General features: G+C 45.0%; 1 protein-coding gene across 1 annotated transcript; it reads right to left on the bottom strand.

Annotated features, from left to right (window-relative positions):
* Positions 1–12,405: 12,405 nt before the first annotated feature.
* LOC109422762 (uncharacterized) lies at positions 12,406–15,794 on the bottom strand. The gene is made up of 4 exons (XM_029861444.2): positions 15,350–15,794; positions 15,100–15,284; positions 12,772–13,151; positions 12,406–12,710 (listed from the first exon to the last, which is right to left on the bottom strand). Exons 1-4 carry the CDS (start codon positions 15,362–15,364, stop codon positions 12,469–12,471), a joined length of 822 nt encoding a protein of 273 aa, XP_029717304.2. The 5' UTR covers positions 15,365–15,794; the 3' UTR covers positions 12,406–12,468.
* Positions 15,795–21,374: the final 5,580 nt, after the last annotated feature.

Raw genomic sequence — 21,374 nt, 5'->3', positions numbered from 1 at the left:
TTACGCAGATAGAACGCGAGAGTATTGTCATAGAAACGTTCTGTTTCCGCTCGGAGAGCAGTACCCGACGGTGCATATACATTACAGAGTGTTGTATTCTGCACCCTTAGTGCGATTATTCGACCATCTAGACTCTTCTCAATGTTTGAGTATTGGATGTGCTCCTTCAGCGCAATTGCCGTTCCCCTCCTCGTGTGATCTACGTTGCATACGACGTTGTAGCCCGGCAAGAGGAGCTGCTCGTTCTCTACTTCCTGCAAAAAGGCGATATCGATCTCCGAGTCGCGGAGAAATGTTTGTAGGGCATTGAGTTTGGTCCGATTGGTGATAGTGTTGATGTTGATCGATGCGAGGTTATAGCTGTGTAGAGCCATTAGATATGGGAGTCCACCACCACCTCGTACGCGTCCTCTTCGTAGTCTTGTCGTAGCTTCTTGCCAGTGATACGACCACTTCGGCGCTTGCTGCTGTTCGATGTCGTTGAGTTGTCGGTGTCATTCCCGTCACATGCATGGTGTGGTGATTTTCGGCTTGTTGATGGCAGATTTTGCGTCACCACCGGTGGTGGCATGAGGTTGGTGTTTTGTTCGGTTGGATTCGGTTTCGTTGATTTGTCGACGGGATGGAAACCCGGCGGCGTCGGGTTAGCGGAAGACGGAGCAGCTGTATCCGATTTGTTGGCCGAAAGAGATGATCGGCTGATCTCTCTGGATTTCGACCCGAAGAGCTTGGCGAACGGAATTTTGTTTTTCGATGCAGCGGGTTTCATGTTACGAGGGGCTTCTGATCGAATTTCTGTTTGTTTTGCCACAGTTGCATACGTCTTTTGTACAAGCAATTTCTTGTTGTGTACACAAGATATGCCGTTGTGCACAAATTCGCCGCAGTATCGGCAAGTGTGCAGCTGTCCGAAATAAACAACGTTTGTTGTTTGTCCGTCTATGGTGATGTAACTTGCAATGTTACGTTTCACCACCATACGTACAATACGCGTACCGGTCGGGAGACCAGCAAATCGATATTTGCTGTCCCACAGTTGCTAGGTTGTTGAGAGTACTTCTCCGTATGCACTGAGAAACTCCGAAATCTGCTCGTTCGTGATGTCTTCGGATAGATCGGTTAGTTTCACCTCCACAGACCCGTCCTCAAGAGTGATCCGTAATTTGTAGACTTTGCCGTCTACCTCGGTTTCATGCTTGTCATTGTGCTCTGCAACGATTCTCTGCGCCAGCTCGAGGTCAACAAACTTGACGAAAGCGCATCCGAGTGCTCTACTCGGCTGAAGTCGAACAACTTGTTCGTGTTTTAGCCCCAATACGGAACCAACAAAGTCATGAAGCTCCTCAAAAGAAGGCTTCCGCGGCACGTTCGCATAATCGATGCGAAACGTGTTTTCGCGTCGAACACTCATCGCGGCGGAATCCGCGACACTACGTGTACTGAGCACGGAACGCGAAACGGGATCTTACGATATCGAAAATGAAAAAAAAAGATGACAATAGCTTGCATGCGGCTTCCAACACAGAACGCGACTGCTCTGCTTGGAAGTTGAGCGCGAACTGACTGCTCGTCCAGCTAGCGTAAAGCTAGATGGGTTAACCGTATACATCCAACGCTTAGGTCTTATAAGGGTTGATGGTAACACCTGCCACCGAGGAGCGGCTTAATTCTAACAAGCAAATACTTAGTTGCTTGAAGTAAGTGACTTTTCTGTGACAAGTGTGTTACTTGGGATCCTTGCCTCATCTTAGCAACGACTTGGATGATATCGAACAAGACGGCACGCGCGCTGCCATTTGACCATAGAGGCCATCCTGGCAGTCCTGCGTATGCCTCTTGTGCCGCGCATTTCGAAGCACTCCATGTCCTCACTGAGAAGGATGCCGATAGGCACCATCCCAAGCAACAGGACTTGTAACTAAACCAGTAACAGCAACACAAGTGTAATTTATTCACTGTTCGTATTACGGACGACAAAATACAATTGCTTCTTCTTCTTTGAAACCCGAAAAGCGCAGATTCTGAATTCTTATGCAACATAAACGAGGGGGAATGATAAAAAAATGGAAAAAGATTTTGTCCAGCCTCGAACCACAGACACCATGAGTATTACATACTCACCTCACATACTAAACCAAGAGTTCTGTGAGAGAATCACTGCTCAACGCACCATAAAAGCTACTGAAGTTACTTGTTACTTTATTGCACCTTCTTTGTCACAAGTTAGAGAACTGTCAAAATGAAAAGACGCTCAAGTTTTCTGCAACGCATTTGGAACCTAATCTGAACAAACAAACCAGAGTTAGATGTTTTATGCATGTTACATAGCACATTCAATGTAAGCTGACTGTATTATCACTTGCAACGAACATGTAAGCTCCGCCTCCACGACTAGATGTCAAACACGTGTTAATTTGTGATTTCTATGAATTTAACAATTTTGAAGTTTAAATGCAACTCAACTGACAAGATGAAAGTCTCGCGTGCTTCTAGTGCAACTCATTTAGACCAAAGCATAGAAAGCCACATTCTGCATAATGTTGCAGGTGCTGCTTGGGATACCAGTAATGACACAGAGAGCGTCGCGCTCGCAACCCTCTGGCACATAAGCCTGTAAGTACTTTCCAGCTTCCGTCGGTAGCATTTAGTACTTAGCGCAGTGCCCCACGCCGGGCCGCCATACCTAAGTATGGACGTAGCAACACTAGCCAGAAGCTTGCGCTTACTGGCGTACACCGCAGAGCTATTAGACATCATCCGGGACAGTGCCGCAATAGCTGTGGAGGCTCTTTTACAGGCATAACCGACGTGACTACCGAAGGTAAGCTTATCGTCGATCATCACGCCCAAGTGCTTGACAGAGCGCTTTGACAGGATAGTGCACTCACCTACACTGATCTCTGCTTGCTGCTTAAAGCAGGCCTTTTTGCTTGCTCTTATCTCGGTCTTAAGCGCGGCCTTTTGCAGCAGCGAACACCACCCGCCGTTCGTTTCACTCTTCCTCTGATCGTGCTAGCTGCATCCACCGCCTAGTCCGTCGGCAGGCGCGATGCAGGTTCGCAATCGCGTCGGTCCACCAGTAAGCCGGTGGCCTCCCATTTCTCGGGTGGACTCGCCTAAGCATGGTCGCATCACACGCACGTGAGAGCGCCGCTACCAGCTCGTCGCCGTCTAAACCAAGTAAGTTTCGCTCACGGCGGAGCGCCTCCCCAATGACTAGTGTCACCTCGTCCCTTACTAAGGTACGGCGGCCCGATTTGGGGCACGGCGCTAAGTACCGAAGGCTGCCGTGGTAAGCTGGAAAGTACTTATAGGTTGATGTGCCTGATGGTGGCGAGAGCGAACCGTACCGTGTCACACGATGCGCTCTGCGTCATCACTGGTATGGTGCCTATCGGTATCCTTATCAGGAAGGACATTGAATGATTCAAAATGCGTGACACAAATGGCATGCGCAGGACAGCAGGACTGCCAATCAAATGAAGGTGGACCCACAGGTTGATACCGAGTTTAGATAGTTGGATTAACAGGCGCCATGAAGAAGCAACATTCCAGTCCTGTCAGGCCAAGGTTGCTTCCGACAGTATCTATATCAGGGCTGCCCAACGTACGGCCCGCGGGCCGCATCCGGCCCGCGAGGACATTTCATGCGGCCCGCGGCACGAATGAAGAAAAGTTATGACTTTTGGCCGGTGGAGCAATTATTTTGAATGTTTCCCTTTTTCCAATGAATTATATTTTCAAAACAAGTTTGACATATATTTTTTGGTGAATTTTCAAAGATTTTCAATCAGTTATTTTGAGTTCGCTGTAAGAATTTCGGCCAGGAGAGGCCTCAAATTTTCACAATGAACTTTGAAATGTTTGCAAAATTTTCAGAATTCTGGCTGACATTGCACATTGCAATTTAAAAAACAAACATGTCAGCGTAACCCCAGAGTAATTCTACTCATTTTCAGAATTTCGGTTCAAAACTTCAGTTTATTGTGCGCAATGGCTTAATTTTCTCCAACAGCGGAAGGAAAAAAAAATCCTCAAATTCATAGAAGATTCAATAACAATTCTTGTGTATTTTTGAGATTTTTTTTGTGGCTTTAATCTCAAAATTCCGGCAAGTTCTGGGACAACACAAAAAATACGAATCTTCGTTTATGAAGACATTTTTTTACAATATCGTCACCAACTCCAAAATTATTCCAGAATTTGAACGAATTTGGATTTATAGGAATTAGCCATAGTCTTGGCAAGAAATGCTCAGAAAAGTTTCAAGAAAACGTATGGATTATGAAATTTCAATTCTGGCCCGTCAACTGGTGTGGAGTGTAAAATATGGCCCGCGATCGTTAAAGGGTGGGCAGGCCTGCTATATCATTTCGGTCATGTGGGTTCTTCCGGACATTCGTTTGTGCTGGTTTAGAGGAAACAACGAAATACGTTTTGTTCGTGTGTGCCCGCGTTTTCGCACAATGCGTGATCGCATGATTTCCATATGCGGGGAAAACTCAGGACAATCTTGTCCAGAGGATGTGTAATGATGAGTTTGGCTGGAAAACCGTTTCAACGGATAGCATCCATATCGTCTCGGAGCTACAGAAGGGGTGGTGCGTGGATTCGAAGAATGTCTAGTTCAGACCCTTTTCGTTGCTCCAGGCTACGCAGCTAACCTTGAGATTATTGGTGGTTCCGGAGAGACGAATGGTTTGACGGCCATAGAAATGTTGTTTAATGGGTCGAGGAACGTGTAGTCCTGGATTTATCTTTAGTTTTAGAAGATGGTACTAACCCCACAGTACCTGGACGTCCCTGTTCAGCAGATTCCCCCATGATTTAGAAGAAAAAAACACATAAGGTCACATAAAAAGGCATGTTAGCCAGTTGAACATCACTTATATGTTTATCGAAAATGCGCTTCATGCATTTCGTAAGAAATTAGATCGAACTGATTAGTCTAAATATTCCTCAGACGCTAAAATCAGTCACAAGAATAATTTCTTCGATTTTCAATGATACATATGGATCATGTCATACGTATGCGCGTTATTTTCAATGTGATGCCTAGTTTGCTCTCGCGAGTACTTCATAATATTTTCCATAAGTACCATTTGATGAAGATGGCTTATTTCTAGGTTTTCACAATTTCCAGCATTGGCAGAGAGCACTGCCGTCGCACGTAGCAGCTACCGACACCGATGTCGAAGCGCATACAAAATAATCGTAACTTATAATATTAATGTGTATAAAATTACCATATAAATTATCATGGATAACGGCGTTTGTCTGCAAAACAAGCGAAACCTGCGCTGATGCTGTTGTCTATCTAACCCAGCTAGACCGGAGCTGAAGAAGCAAAGCTTTTGGGGGAAATTTTCCCCTATTCCAGCACACCTATACGTTTAATGAATAAATGCATTTTCGGAATTATAAATAGCGTGTCTCCATAGCTATGGCAGTCAGTGGAACCATCTTCGCTCTTAAAGGGGGAGGAAGTGAAGAGACGATTGTTATTAGTGCTGCCTTTGATGGTGACGGCACGGCGTGGAACGTGTCATGGGACGTGCAGCAATTTAATTTAGATGTTTGCAATTTTAATTCATGTTCCATTAGGCACCACGCCACACCATGGATGAAGGGAAGAGTGGTCAATCGTTGGACGTCAGCTTTCTTGATACTCGCTTCGTTGATACAGCGTTAAGCACCTGGTTAAGCAGAGAATCATCCTCCACTGGAGCCTGGTTCTGGCAAAATCTATTCACAAACCGTACCATCTTGCCGTACAATAAACAGACTAATCAGTTTTGTCGGAAGACCATGTCTTTCATTTTATGTCATACCACGTGTCTCTTCTCTTTAAACAACACGGCAACACGGCAAGTTGTGCTTTCGAAATTTATTAAAGACAGTTTTGAAGTATTTTCCCTATTTGTTGGACTGCAAACTCAATGTCTGATTACTACTCCCTAAACCGTCTATTCAGCAGCATAGAGGTGCCGTGTCATCTAGATGCACGTACGTGCATCTAGGGATACTGTGACAAATATTTATGCAATCACAACAATTCGCATAGTGAAACTCACAACGTAGAGTACCCACTCAAAGAATTCCGACACACGATGCTTTTGTGTTCTCATTAAAGACAAAATGGGTTTTTTCTTCTCTTTTTCGTGATGGGTGATTCCTCAGTTGTAGCTGATATCACACGGCGACGGACGGCGCCACCAACAGCGCCAACGATGAAATGCACTGCTTACAACCATTTTCACGACTGCATAAATGTCCTATTTATATACTGTTGTACAATCGTAAAAACCAAGTACCATTCGCTCTACTAGACAGCTAATATTGGTGTATTTAGGTACCGCCAATGGTTCTTCTTCGCCCAGTTTGTTATGGCTGTTTGTTAGTGGATGACGACGACGCTCTAGATACCGCCGTGGCATGGTGCACTACACATAGAAGAAGGACACCAAAGGACACTTTACTGCGCTATCAGACATCTTTAATTAAATAGCAGTGTGCGATAATAATATTGCACCAAAATGGTCACATCTCGAGATGGCTATCTGTACAAAGTATTATTTTCGGTCACATAAAACGACACATCGCTCTCACCACCGCAAGTGGTACCACCAGCTTTGAAGATCATTAGCTTTGTGAGGACAATATGTTGGCTTTTGCAGCATAATTAGAATTTATTATCAGCCTCCCAGGGTCAAAAATTTAATTACGCGCTAGGAAGTATGGGTTATAGTATTAGCAAGAAACTGGATTAGATGATCAAATGCAGTTTTCATTCGTATTTATCATGAATGTATGAAAAACTATTTACAGATTTTTTTTCCGTTGATGATCGATTGTCTGTTCATTAGCACCCAGCGATCTGTTTTTGTAATAAAAAGCCGCGAATGCCCAGTAGTATTTTGAGACGTTTGCATTGGAACTTGGCCTGCCTCTCTTCAACTTAGTGTTCTTAGAACACTTCCACAGTTATTAATTGAAGGGCTTTCTTTGCCTGCCATTGCATGAATTTTTACATTGTGTGGCAAGTACAATGATACACTATGCCCAGAGAGTCGAAAAAATTTTCCCGACCGGAACGGGAATCGAACCCGCCGTCTCCGGATTGGCTATCCATTGCCTTAGCCAGTAGGCTAACTGGAGACCCAATTGAATGGAGACCAAATTGGTGCATTGAAATATGTTAGCAGATTAGTGTCTCCGGAAAAGTATTCATAAAGAAGTCAGGAACTCTCCAATAAAACATAAATCAGTACATATTTGTTCCAGTAGGTGGCTCTAGTGAGTATTGCTTCTATAGATGTGGTATCAATAGCTATTGTACAATCGCTGGAGTTGCAGGGGACCCAGGAGGTTGCAGAGAATACCAAGAGGTCTCAGGAAAGTTTCAGAAAATCGCAGGGGCGTTTCAGGGAGTCTCATTGAGCTTCAGTGGGTTCCAGGGGGTCACAGGAGCGCTTAGAGGCATTTCAGGATGTCTCATAGGGTTCCAGATTGCATCAGGGGTGCATCAAAGGGTCTCAAGGGTTCCAGGGAAGTTCCAAAGGGTCTCAGGAGCGATTCAAGAGGTCTCAGGTGCGTTTTAGTCTCCGGGGAACTCAGGGGGTTTAAGAAGAGTTCCAGAAGTTCTGACGGGCGTTTTGAGGACCCTCAGGAGCCTTCAGAGAAGAGAAAGAGTTTCAGTGAGGCTTCAGGGGCACTTCAGGAATATTTTATTTTTCGAGAAAGCTTCAGCTATGGTCATGGATCGACCTGAATCACTCTGAAACGCCTATAGGCTAAAATCCATCTTAAACAAACCTCATATCCTCCTAAAGCCTACTTAAGCCTTCTCGTAAGCGCACCTAAAATTCCTTGAAACCTCCTTAAGCCAGAGAAGATAAGGGCATTCCAAAGCAAATCGACCACACGAAAAGTGATAAATTTTTGCGTGAAAAATCGACTCAATTTATATTGTTTCTGTCCATTTCGTTTCCATCGTGCATAAAAGTCAAAACAAGACCATGGCTCAAAGTGTATTGATTACTTTCAGGTATAGTCAAAATTAATGAATAAATGACGTCATATCGATGATTAATTGTCTTATTTTTCGAAATTTTGTTTCAATGAGAGCATATCAATTGTTGTTTCGACCACTATTGCAATTACATGGAAGACGTTCCAAAGACGTTTTTGCAATTGCAGGCTGTTATAAAGCATAATTATGGTGTTTTACCAATTTTTGTTAATTATCATAATGATATTGTACATATTCTCATCACAATTGTATCGCATACCCTATTTACGGTTTTAAGAGATAAGCAACTTCGACTGTGTCCCCGAAATACATTCAAGTTAAACACAATCTTTTTACGAATCAGTTTTTGAGTTGGTGTACCTGCCTCCGAAATACTTTGCTTTTGCGTGTCAACACGGTTGGAATTTTCCGTGTAAAAAGTGTGATTTCAACCGCTAGGTGTCGCGAAATATTTATCAATTTCTGACTCCGGAGATGACCTTCTCTTCTCTGGTTAAGCCTATATGCATTCCACTGTAGCCCCCCAAAACACCCTGAAACCTCACACACATTTTCATTCTGTTTTCATGATCCAATTGTTGAACACTGGCACCTAAACTACCAGCATATTTGCCAGATTTTTGTCTCATGGTTTCTTAGGGGCTTTAAGTGACATTTCAGCAGGTCTCATTACAGGAGTGTTCCAGTGGGTATCGTTGGATTTCAGGGTGTACCATGGGATTGCAGGGCCATTCTAGGGGCTTTCCGCCACCATAATAGGCTTCATAGATGATTCAGAAAGTTTCTAGGGTTTTAGAGGGGTTCAAAGTTTCAGGAAATTTCCAAGTGGTTTGGAGTTTCTGAGGCTTTCCAATGGGTATCAGGGGTCCGTGGGAATTTTAGGGATTTAAGCGACGTGCCAGGGTATTTCAGGAGTGTTTCAAGGGGTTAAAGGGGCAATACAGATCCCATTGTGATCACTAGCCTCTGCTCATCAACTCCTATCCACGAGCCTATCCCTGCCTCCGCGTGGTACCGGCCGGGCTGCGAGCAACTTTAGGGAAGATCGGGTAACCAACCCAGGTGAGAACTTTGGTCATAGGCTGACAGGAAAGGAGGGGATTGCTTCTGCTCTTATACGATTACTGGTTGGGAAACGAGCATGACGTTACGGTTTTGATCATAACATTGTATTGCGCGACGTCATTTCCGCTCGGTACACTTTTAGTTCTCGGTAAAAATAAACACTAAAATTAGATTGCTCAACTATGTCTACGTGAGTCTCATGATGAGTCTATAGTATCTATAGTGGCTTCAAATTACAGTGATGTTCTATGGGATTTCAAGGGCATTCCAAAGGGTTCAGAAAGACTCAAAGGAATTCGGGGTTGTATTAGGGTGTTTCGTGACGCTTAATGGGTGCTTCAAAAGAGCTTCCTGAATTTTTCTTGAACTCTACAAAGCCCTTTGAAACCTCTAAACATATTTGAAAACATCTAAAGAGCCCTGGACACTCCCCTCCCCTGAAACTCTTCTGAAACCATAAAAAACTCCGTCCTTCTAGGCTTCCCTGAAACTCCTGGAAACTCCTTGGACCCATCTCAACTCCATAAGCTCAAGATGCTCTTTCCCACGAGAGCGACTGGCACTTGACCCTCTTCGGACTACCTTTGAAAAATGCCAGTTGATATTCATGGTGAATATCAATATGCATTTTTCGAAGTATTCCGTGACATTCACCTTAACCCTCTAATACCCAAACCTGCCTTTAGACGGGGTATAGTTTGACCATTTTTGTAATTTTTGTTTCGTGGAAAATCAAAATTTTAATATTTTTGGCTGATTTTTAGGCCGGTTTTGTATATCTCAAAATGATATTTGGTGTATTTCAAAGCGTATTTACATTTTTTAAAAATCATTGAAAAATTGATGTTTTAGTCACCTTCTAGAAGTCATTGTTTATTTTATATTGAATCGCTACAATTAACATGTTTTAAATTTTTCCCAAATCATTCTATCGTAGTTTTATAGTTTAAGGGAATCGAATACACTCTAAAATTATTTTCCTTAAAATTACAAGGAAAATAAAATTTGCTGTGAAAAAAATTTAAAATAAAAATATTTCAACAATAATCACAAAATCTCAAAATGTTTTCATCTCAAAAAATCCGTACCCCAAATAGGCTTCCAGGAAAAATATAAAACTGTGGGGATGATCAAAAATAAAAATTAGAAAAATCAAAAACTGAAATTCACGAAATCGAGAATTAAAAAGAACCACCTTCCAAAACATGTTTAAATCGATTTTAGATGACGAAAAATTACATTTAAATCAAAATCAAAAATTTGGGTATTAGAGGGTTAAATATTCGAAAAAGAGCGGTTTTCCGATATTTTCTGGTAGAACTGGTCTAGCCGCACAAGTTTTTCATATACCATTTTCTCCGATTCAGCTTCTAAAATGAGCTGTAGGTGGTTGAAATTGATATGTCGAAATGACATTTTCAGCACTGGCTGTAGAAAGAATTCCGACATCTATTATGATTGTGGCATAAAGCGAGCTTTAATGAGTGAATAATCGTCATTTTCAAAATCTTGTCTTAATCTGGCGTACATCTGAGTTATGTAGGATAATCCGGCTGCAAAACATTCAGCTGCTTTCAGTTACGGTGTGCTTCAATCCTGAACTGATGTTAAAATAAACTAATAATAGAGAAAGAGCACTATATGTGCTATACCTATATGTACTATCGTACAATCACTATCACACTACCCAGCTAGCCCATATCAACAGCATCATTAATTTATAACAGCAGCACTCGTTAAGAATTTTGCTCGTCATCTAATGCCCTAATTTCCTGCAGAAACGCTCCATCAAGCATAAAAAAAAATCGGTTTGCTCATTCATGTATGTAGCTTAGGCCTTAGGCCTATAGTTCTAAAAGAATGGGCGTAAAACATTCTGACAAGAAAATCCCCACTCGTTCTTTCGACGCGGAATCCAAATCCGAAAAGCTTTGTTCTATTCTTCCGGCTATAAGGCTCCTTATCAATACGGTGGGTGCTGCCGTCCATAATATCCGGCGCTAGCTGTCATAAATGAGTGTGGACGGAACGCTTCGAATCGTTCTTTAACAGTATTTTCTTTCAACCCTCAGTGCATTAGGATAAAAGCGACATGATTTTGCACAAATACCGATTTTTCATATACTCATGACATACACGCTCGACTTTTGGGAAATGAGATTTGCCAACCTAAATATAAAATAATGAGTAGGTACTGCCAAAACATCAAAAGTTTATAACTGCGATGCATTTTTAAAATATACACCAAAACAACAAATTCATCATAATTGGTTACTGACTCCAATTAGTGATCATTTTGAAAAAAAATGAAAACATCAATTCCATTAGATTGGTCTGATTGAATGGAGATTAAATGAAAGTAAAGGACGATAAAACATGATAGCGACTAAATGTCTGAAATCCTGAAGGATAATATGCTTGCTTCCAATTCCTATTCAACTGACCTCGGATTCTGCGGCCCAAAATCTGTCAGAGGTTTGCTCTTTAGACAGACAAAAAGTTAATTTTTGTAACGCTGTGTTACCTAAGGTGCGGTGAAAAGAATCTAGTCTGTTCTTTCATTCCTACGGCGTGACGTCATGTTCCATATTTGTAAACATGCCGTCACTCCCATAAGAACGCCGTAGGAATGGAAGAGCCACTGGCGTAGCCACGGTGGGGAGGGGGGTGGGGGGTTGGGGTTTTTGGTTCAGCTAGTGTGGGGATAGGGACCGTCTTCTACAACCAGGACTACAATATCCCCGACTTATTAAACAACATTCCCGTTTCCGCCAAACCCTTCATCTCTCCGAACCCACTAAGGAGGCATTGCTTCAAAAAGGGGATAGTGCACATTGCACCTTCAAGGTTGGCTGCGTAGCCAGCAGCAATGCACATCGATGACACGAAGGTGGGCAACATGAACTACGTAGCTGATGGCGGCCAAGCAGAGCAACCACCATTACTAGAGCCTTAACCCTTCAGGACACGCGCCGTTGTAAAAAGTACAACACCGTCGTATACAGCGCGAGCGCGGTTAAGGCAGGATAAGTTTCAGTTAAACTCAACGAGCTTATGCAGATAATGTCGGAACATGGATTTCCGTTGAATCTTTTCAAACTACTTCGTGAGACGCCGAGAAGGTCAAAAAAAAGTGATTGGATCGCAGTCGAAGCGTCTGCCTCGTTTGTGATTTAGATGGATTGAAGCAGAATGATGTACTTTCAAAATTTTTGTTCAACATAACAGTCGAAGGAGCGCATAAGAGTTCTGGCTAGAGTGCAAATCCTTAGAAGGGAGAAAACAAAAATAATACAAACCGCATTTATAAGAGTGAGCAATAAAAAGCGTTTATTTTTTTCCACTTCGGCATTTTCCGGCATCTACCTAACCTAGCCCCAAATGGGTTTTCCTTGACCTCCAACAGAGAATCCATTAGCCCAAGGGTTCTGTGCCGACACCGAGCCGAGATCATTCCAGGGGCTGGCCAAGGCACGGTACAGCTGCGTCGTGGGAATCTGATTACCACCGAAGGTCAGCGGAGCGAACGATTCATCCTTGATGGCTATGACGTGGTGATTCAGCGAAGCCGCATCCGAACGATGGTGAGCGGCTAACTTGGCGGCTTCGATTTCTGTGAGATGAAAAATGACTTGAGTATGAAATTGAGATAGATTTAGTCGTTATTGACTTACCAGCCCGATGGATCTCAGCGGCAGCTGCCTTTGCCGAACTCTGAATCGCCTGAGCAGCCAACGATTCCTTGGCCGCCGCAATACGTTGATGATGAGCTACGTTGGCTTTTGCGGCCGCCAACCGATGTTGCGCTAGAACGACGGCTTGAGCTGCTGCCGCAGCCTCCGACCTTTGGACAGCTGCGGTGGCTTCACTTTTTTGCGATGCATAGGCAGCAGATGCCTCCTTCTCGTTTGCGACTTTCTGTTGGTTCAGGACGTTATCTTTGGCTGCTTGAACCTGCTGCTGGGCGATTAAGACCTGTGCTGAAGCCTGCTTGGCGGCTGCGATTGTGGCAGCTATCTCCGCCGGAGATGGACCGTGCTTCCAGCCACTGTTTCTGGAATGGACAAGAAATTTTCCTCCTTAAGAGTATTCGTATGTGGCAATAGTGGCCATGCGTTTTTCAAAACATTAAGAGTAATCTCAACTATCACTATAACTGCCGGTGAAGAAATGGTGAAAAAGCAAACCAAATCACCGAGGGTGGTGTTGCTAATAAGCAGCTTGTCGAATGGCTCTTACGTATTCGCACAATCGAAATGATCCTCAAGCTCAATCGCGATAACCCCTCAAGTGCGCAATCTACAAATATTTGACGGGAGAGGTTCTCGGTGAGGGTGTCAAGGTGAGAGCTCTCATCGCTGAGGCGACTCCAAAGGTCATAAAACTGGACGAGATCCCGGACGCGGAAAAACTTGTCACGGAACTGCAGCATTAGTGCGAGACGCAGGTGGCAACCACAGCCGTTCAGCTACGGAAAGGCCCAGCAGAGACACGAGGCCTTGGCTACTCATTTGGTTGTTGAATGCTAGCCGCGTTTGTCTATACCAAGCAATCACAGGAGAGTGCGAGGCTGCCGTCAGGTGCTACCAAGCGACGCTCGCAAGGCTTAAAGGTTGATAATTCCGAGAGTGAAGAGAAGTAATGTCGGCAAGTCGGACCCGACCAGACGTCTCGGACAGCTGCAAAAGGGTTGACCTGGAAAAGCCGGCCCTTCTTGATGGCTGATTCCTGAAGATCCTTGACTAGGGACCTTATCACTAAACGACTAAAAAGGTTAAAAGGAATACTAACAAGTCCTTTAACCTTCCGTAACTCGCGCGGTCGGCCACCTCAGTCAGCACCGCGCTAATGCTGAATACAAAAAGCGAGATTTTTTCAACGTGTTGTACAAAATACAACAGCGCGAGTTCTCGAGGGTTAAAGAAGGTAAGCTCAAGCTGGGCAAGTCGATATGTCCACTAGGCATACACGAACGTCTTGAACCAGATCACAAGTCGTGGGACTGCAAAGGTCCTGCCTGAATGGAGCAAGTTTTGTAGGCCATGTGGAGGTGATGGCCATAAGGGACAAGGCTGCCAAGTGCTTGATTTGTTCCGGAAAATCCACGAATAAGCATCCGACGGGAGGCCCGAGGTTTCCAGCCTTCAGAAGAGAGAAGAGATACAGCTGACAAGTCACTGTGCAGGTAACGTAGCTGAACCTAATCGAATGTGATGCAGCGCTGCAGCTGATGTATCAGGTAACCGCTGAGTGGTAGACGAATATCGCTATCATAACGGATCTATACCGAGTATTGCGTGATGGGGTCGTGGACAACTGTCCAGGATTTGGTGTCTACATTCTATGAGAGCTTCGTGGTCACCATGGTTAACGAGTTCGTCTTCTATGGCTGAATATGCCGATCTAAGCGGCGAAGACGAGCTTGGCTGGAGCGCCGTTTCATCGCCTATCGCCCAAATCGTCTCGGAGCTACAGAGAACGTGAACGTGCGGGAACTCTAGGAATGGTTACTTCAGGCACTAATCAAGAGGTGATTCAAAGTTTCACAATGCCCTGCAGTCGAACAAGTGGCCGCGCGGAGAACATCCTGATAGCGTCGCTGTCAAGCTGTCAGTCTGCCAGGTCGGATCCGAGTCCGTATCTACGGGGTTCCCAGCAAGGTTCGCGGTAGGTAGAAGCCCCATATAAGCAAGTCCATCTGTGTGTTAGTTGATAGGGCCACATCTTCAAGAGGTCAAATCACGGTGCACACGCCTACACATTACATTGGTGTCCTTCTAGTTTGTCATGATGTTCGTTGCTGTAAGACTACGCAGTACTAAGCAGTTAACCTCGACGGTGCGATGTCATTAGCCGCTCTCCGAAGTAATATCTTCGAAGTGGTTCCAGAGATATGTAGAGAATTCTATTGATTCAATATGCCAAGATCCACGAACTCAGATGGATACCATCTCGCAAAAACGCGTTCATGAAATGATTACCAACCACCTGACTGTACTTACTGAATCCACGGCGCAGCGCCACCGAGTCTGGAAGCTCCGGGCCAAAAGTCCGCACCGACTGCATTGTGTCCTCCGAAGCCAAAATTGAGCGAATCCAGGCCACGTTTCACTGTATTTTTAGCAGTTGGCTCTTCAACTTTAACCGCACTGCTGCCAGCCACCGCCGCCACGGCCACGGATAGAATCTAAAACAACCCAAAATTCAAAATCAGCACCAGTAACTAGATTTTAAACAAAACGGCACAATCACCACAATCTTCAACATCTTTCGCTCGAACTTTTCAAAGACTGTTGCTTGCCTCGGGGAAAAACTTAGCTCGAAACTGACTCAACTGCCTGAAGTGAAAATCAATATATATATAGTCGAGGACAGATCCCACCCGAAAAAAAAACTTTAAATCGAATCACTAGCGCTTGATAACTTTTCCTAGCAATTTTCAAACCCCTTCAACGCAAGCACCAATTTCCGCCGACGTCGTCGAAATCAGCGGTAATCTAATTTGGCCGCTTCTTATCAAAAGCGTTCATCATGGGAGAGAAACTATCCGATCGTCATCGGTGTTTATTTTATCCCTCGTCGCCGACGACCGACGCCTTCCCAGTAGATAGACAGGGCACTCTAGAACGTGCCTGACGTGCCTCTATGCCACAGGGCGCAAGTAGGTGGAGGTTCGCACTTCTTGTTATAGCCCGCCACGGCAGACAGCAACAGCAGCAGCAGCAGCAGCAGCAACGATTGTGTTATACCATCGAAGTTCCATCATGGAGCGGAATTGATTGCTTTGGCGGCTGTCAGCCGCGTGGAAATGAGCCTAGTTTTGATTACGACAGACACGGTTCAGCGTTCAGCTGTGAGCCACCTATTTACTGTCAAACGGCTACTAGAGGAGCCATTAGGCGGTGATAGCCATTCTCAGGTTCAGGTAGAATGCCAACACGGCTTGGCATTATTTCCAGACGGGAGTACCGTAAGTATCTAGTCAATCAGGCGAAACTGAGCTAGTGTTTGGAAACTTGTTGTATAACTAGCTGTGGATGGCTTAATAATATCCACAAACTGATGCTCAGATCGTAAAATTTTGAGTTCGTTATTGGTGGAGTACTATTTTCTTCCTTATAAGATTTTTCCATTATTTTAAGCGATTCTCATTCATGATTTTCCAGTTCTCTGAGGTCGATACAGCCGTACGCCGTCTTGAAGTCGATGAACAGGTGGTGCGTTGGGATCTGGTATTTGCGGCATTTTTGTCGAGCGGCTGTCAACGAAGCCAGCATGATAACTTCTTAAAAAACATTCACTTTGGGTAAAGTACGGTGAAAGATGATCTGGGATAGCACTTTGTAGGCGGCATTCAGAATTGTGATCGCTCGGAATTTCTCGCACTCCAACTTGTCACCTTTCTTGAAGATCCTGTAGCGGTTCGGATTCCCTGATCCGGACTATTAGCCGGTGCAGGCAGATGGCCAACTATTCCGGGTCCATCTTGATGAGTTCAGCTCCGATCCTTACCAGCTGACTTATTGTTCATGAGCTACTGGTTAGCTTTTTAACTATCCTGAACATGGGTGTTGGCTCGTTGTTGCTTCCTGTTGTACTGAGGTAGCCATTTTACCCACTGCCTCGATCATCCATGTCTGCGCTCCCCGCACCATTCAGGTGTTCTTCGTAGTGCTGCTTCCAGCTTTCGATCAGCTCACGCCCGTCAGTCAAGATACTCCCGTCCTTATCCCTGCACATTTCGGCTCACGGCACGAAGCCTTTCCGGGATGCGTTGAGCTTCTGGTAGAACTTCCGTGTTTCTTGTGAACGGCACAGCAGTTCCATTTATTTACATTCCACTTCTTCCAAGCAGCGCTTTTTCTTCCGGAAGAGACAGGTCTGTTGTTTCTGCGTTATATTATATCGCTTCACGTTCTTCCGGGTCCCGTGCTGGTTGGCGTTCCTTCGCTCCTCTATCTTCCTCCAGGTATCATGAGTGATCCATTGCTTTCTCTGGATGCGTAGCTCACCCAAATTATTCTCGCTGGTAGCGATAAAGGCGTTCTTGATGGCGCTCCATAAATCTTCTACGCTTCCACCTTCCGGAATATCCGCAGCACGGGTCTCCCAGCTCCTTGACGAAGGACCTTTTCATCGCAGCATCTTCCAGTCGGCGCGGCGCCCGATTTTCTCTTCCTGCCGATGAATCCTCGCAATGCGCAACTAGATCTCGCTGATTATGAGATGATGGTCGGACCCAATTTTGGCGTCACCCATGTCACTTTGTGCACCATATGGTCGATGGGGAAAGAGCGGAGTGTGCGGTAGTTCGGCAGCAGCAAAGTTTCGCGCGCTCGCTTTGCTAGATTTTTGCGATTTTTTCTCTCTGCGGGGCTTCGACGACGGGACGCCAAGCAGTCAGTAGTGTGCGGTAGTTCGGCAGCAGCAAAGTTTCGCGCGCTCGCTTTGCTAGATTTTTGCGATTTTTTTTTCTCTTCTCTCTGCGGGGCTCCGACGACGGGACGAGTGTGCGCGCGCCGTGGTTCTAGTCGGTTCCGAATTTTTCGCTTCCCATCGGCGCTAGTTTCCAATACACTTTTAGTTGATAATAAATATTTTCTTTCATTTTTTTGCATTTACACAAAAGAGTGAAAAGTGCTAGTTCGGGTTCGCCGGTCGAGAAAAAAATCCGGGCGCCGACAAGTGAGTCGCGTTCAGTGTATTTCTGTGTGGAATAGACTAAAGGTTTCTGCTCCCTAGTGGAGTGGAGACGCGCGATAGAATTTTCTTTTTGGCTAGTTTTTGCGTCGAAAAGTGGTCGGTTGTTAACGGCGGTTTGTGTATATTGATCCATTGTCAAATCATATCACCAACCATAGGTGACTCCCGGACTGACAATGTACCTTACCCTACTAACAAAAAATTCCTTCCTGAGACAAACGTGGAGATGCAGCGATTCGCGGTCTTTTTAACAACGTTTGTCTTACTAACATTCCCTTCCATCCTCGATGACCGTAAGGACGTGGCCGGCGCCGTTATTGACCTTATTAAAGTTGAGAGCTCTCGACCTGTGTACATTGAGAATAGTAAGCTAGTCCCAAGCCCTATTCATTGGTTCCTTGTGCAATTTCGATTGCTCTGGTCAATCACGGAGTAGCAACTACGAATTGTGCTCATGCTCATGCTCATGCTCATATGGTCGATGGGGAAAGAGCGATCACCATGTCATAGGTGCCACAAAACTCTGCAAACAGCAAAAAAGTTCGCTCATTTCTCCGAGGTCATGGCGTCCCATGACGTGCTCTTAGTCCGAGTTGTCGGAACCAATCTTCGCGTTGAAGTCACCCATGAGAATCTTGATATCACCTTTTGGAATCTTATCCACGACAGTATTCAGTTGGCTGTAAAAGGTGTCTTGCATTTCGACAGCATCGGTTGGCGCGTAACATTGGATCATGGTAAGGTTTCGAACCCATGTTCTGCTACACTTATCCTCTCGTTAATAGGTTCCCCCTTCATGAGCAGGAAACCAAGTCCACGGTGGCGAGGAGCATGTTCTCCTCGTAGGCCCGAGTATAGCAGATTTTGACCCGACGCCAATTTGTGTTCTCCAAAGTTCGGCCAACAGACTTCTCTCAGTCCTAAGATCTCAAGCTTCATACGGAATGCCTCATTGGCTAGTTGTGCCAATTTACCCTGCTGGGCTAGAGTTAATACATTCCAAGTTCCAATTCTTGTCCGTCACTTCGCGCAGAAAATCGTTGCCGTTAAATCAGTTCGTAATCTTTCATTTCCAGTTTCTATAACGGTTTTTGGGTTTCTTGAACAGCAGGTTGTTGGCCCAAGGTCCCCTATCCACAGTGGTGGGGCTGCCACCATAGGCATACTTTCCGGTGAAGCCGTATTTCATACTCAGCCGCTGGATGCCAGAACAGACGCTTTTTGAGCCGCATCTCTTTGGTGAACAGACGCTCGGTACATATCTCCTTAATCTAGCTGAAGTCAGAAGGTCAACAGTGCCTTGCCCAGGCTGCACTACCAGCAAAGCACACAACTCTTAGGTGGCGGTCTTCGTTAACGATTGATCCGTGGAAGCATGATGTAGGGACTTGTGAGGACCAGAGCTATGTTGGACGCTCTTCTTATCGACTCACTGTTTTGCAGCTCGACTCTTGGAGGAACAAACGTCTTTCTCTACGCAACTACTAACGTCGATGAAATTTGCGAATCCAGCGTGTATAGAGCAACTCAATCCAGATTCAGATCTTGTCATAGCACCATAAAGTGTAATGTTGAACAGCAAATTTTAATGGACGTCACATAGTTTTAACTCAACGATACCGTGACCTCCTACTTTATCATTGGAAGCTTTTCCATTATTACCACAGCTTGAAAACATTAAAAGTTTCAATTATTTTTTCCCAAGCTTGTCAATTTGCTTCACTGCGTCAGTACAGAGCGCATGTAACAAAAAAATTCACCCAAGCCAAGCACTACAATTAGTTCTTACTTCACTCGGTGGTTCTGAACTCAAATGTGAAGAACTCATACCACACCGCAACTCGAGTGGTGGTCAAATAAGGTTCCATCCTGTCCCGGCCAGCAATCTCCACCAGCATGTGGACATAATAGAGAAAAACTTTCTGACCCCTTTACTCCTGTTTTGTCACCGCCTGTTGGTGGCATCCGATGTAGACGATGTTTGGCCATTGCAGGTAATGCATGTGAGGAAATGTTTTTGTGGCTCTAGGAAAAAGTTTCTAGTGGGTATGTAAGGTAGGAAACTACAGACTGCACTGAAACTGAAAATAAAAAAAACACTCCTACAAGTGCTGGTGGTACGCCCACAGGAAACGCCGAGTGCTAGGCAAACAAACAGCGTGGCACCTTCAAACGCCGCCAGCATGCAAATGAAGCGTACATACAAGACCGGAAATGGGCAGTCATGGCACAACTGCTAACACTACTAGCCTCTAACCGACCAAACAACGACCGGATGGACGACGACGGACAGACGAAGTGAACTTATCCTTTTCAACTTTTACGCGAACCCATCACATGGCTGGCTATACCGTGGCACAGGATGTTGAGTTGAGAGCCACCACCCATTTCGTCTACGGAAAGGATTTCCACCTTCATAGTAATTGAAGTCAGAGTTTTAGTGCACAGATGACAACATTGCTGGAAGCTAATCAGGCGGATGCTTTTAGTGGAATAAAACATGAAACTCGAGAAAAGTTAGAGTTAGACGATCTCAATGAAAGTTGGCACACCCGATATTAAGGGGTGATAAAAAAAACTGTTAGAATACTAGCTAGACGATGCGCATATCAAATTTCATAAAGATTGGAGCACTAGAACGAAAGTTACAGCCCATTTAAGGACAGACTTGTTAGAATCCCAAAATGGCCGACTTTGGGACCTACTCACGATTTCGAGGGCACAAATCTCTTCATTGACAACACCAGCGCACCTGATCTTCTTATTTTAAGCTTATTACAAGTGAGCAAGAATAGAATAATAAAATACACTGTTGTTTGAAGCTCGCTTCTTGAGATTTGTGCGTCTGAAGTTCTGATGCACTGTTGAAGCGGGATTTCAAGACGTTTGTCCTTAAGCATGGACCCTCCATAAGAACAAGGCAAAGCACGAAACATTAAACGCGATTATTTCGAAATGAGCATAGCGAACGACTGAATCTAACGCTCGTCGAGAAGGCCAGTGCGATGATAGAGGATTCGGGAGTCGACAAGCGTTTCTGTGTTGACTGCGGCTTTTCTCACCAACCGTAGTCCGAGGAGCGCGACTGAGCACGAAACAATCTCTGTATAAGCGATGGCAGTCCCGGAAGCCAAACGTATCGAACGCGAGAGATTTTGGCTTGTGAATGTTCCGTTGGCGTCCATGTTCCGGATGAACTGCGGCGGAAACTGGACTCCAAAGCCTAGAGCGGAATCCTCCTGGGGTGCAGCCACAGCGGATAAAGAGTGTGGAATCCAGTGAAAAGACAGATTGCCGTCACGTATGATGTTACCTTCGTAGAAGAGAGGAACTCTCCTGAGAAGAAGGTCCTACCTGTGGAGTAAGTGGTTCACGTTCCTGCCAACGAAGAAGAGGAGGAAGCTGCTGGAGACGAACTGGAGGTGTCGGAAGAAGAACAATGTAAAAATCGAAAGCTTCATAGAGGAAGAAGAACCCGCGGAGCAAGAAGTAAAGGCAGTGGCTGGTGGGAACCGGTTGGTGCCGGCATAAAGATTTCGAGGAGGAATACGCCAGTTTCGTCCTCAGTGCAGTC

This window comes from Aedes albopictus, chromosome 1, assembly GCF_035046485.1.
Source record: "Aedes albopictus strain Foshan chromosome 1, AalbF5, whole genome shotgun sequence".
Lineage (NCBI taxonomy): Eukaryota > Metazoa > Arthropoda > Insecta > Diptera > Culicidae > Aedes > Aedes albopictus.
The sequence above is the reverse complement of the archived record's forward strand: the minus strand, read 5'-3'. Positions and strand labels throughout refer to the sequence as shown.

Coding starts and splice junctions, on each gene's coding strand:
- LOC109422762 (XM_029861444.2), bottom strand. Junction 13,152..15,099: donor GGCGCTGCGCCGTGGATTCA/GTAAGTACAGTC, acceptor TGTCCATTCCAG/AAACAGTGGCTGGAAGCACG. Junction 12,711..12,771: donor CGCTGAGATCCATCGGGCTG/GTAAGTCAATAA, acceptor TTCATCTCACAG/AAATCGAAGCCGCCAAGTTA.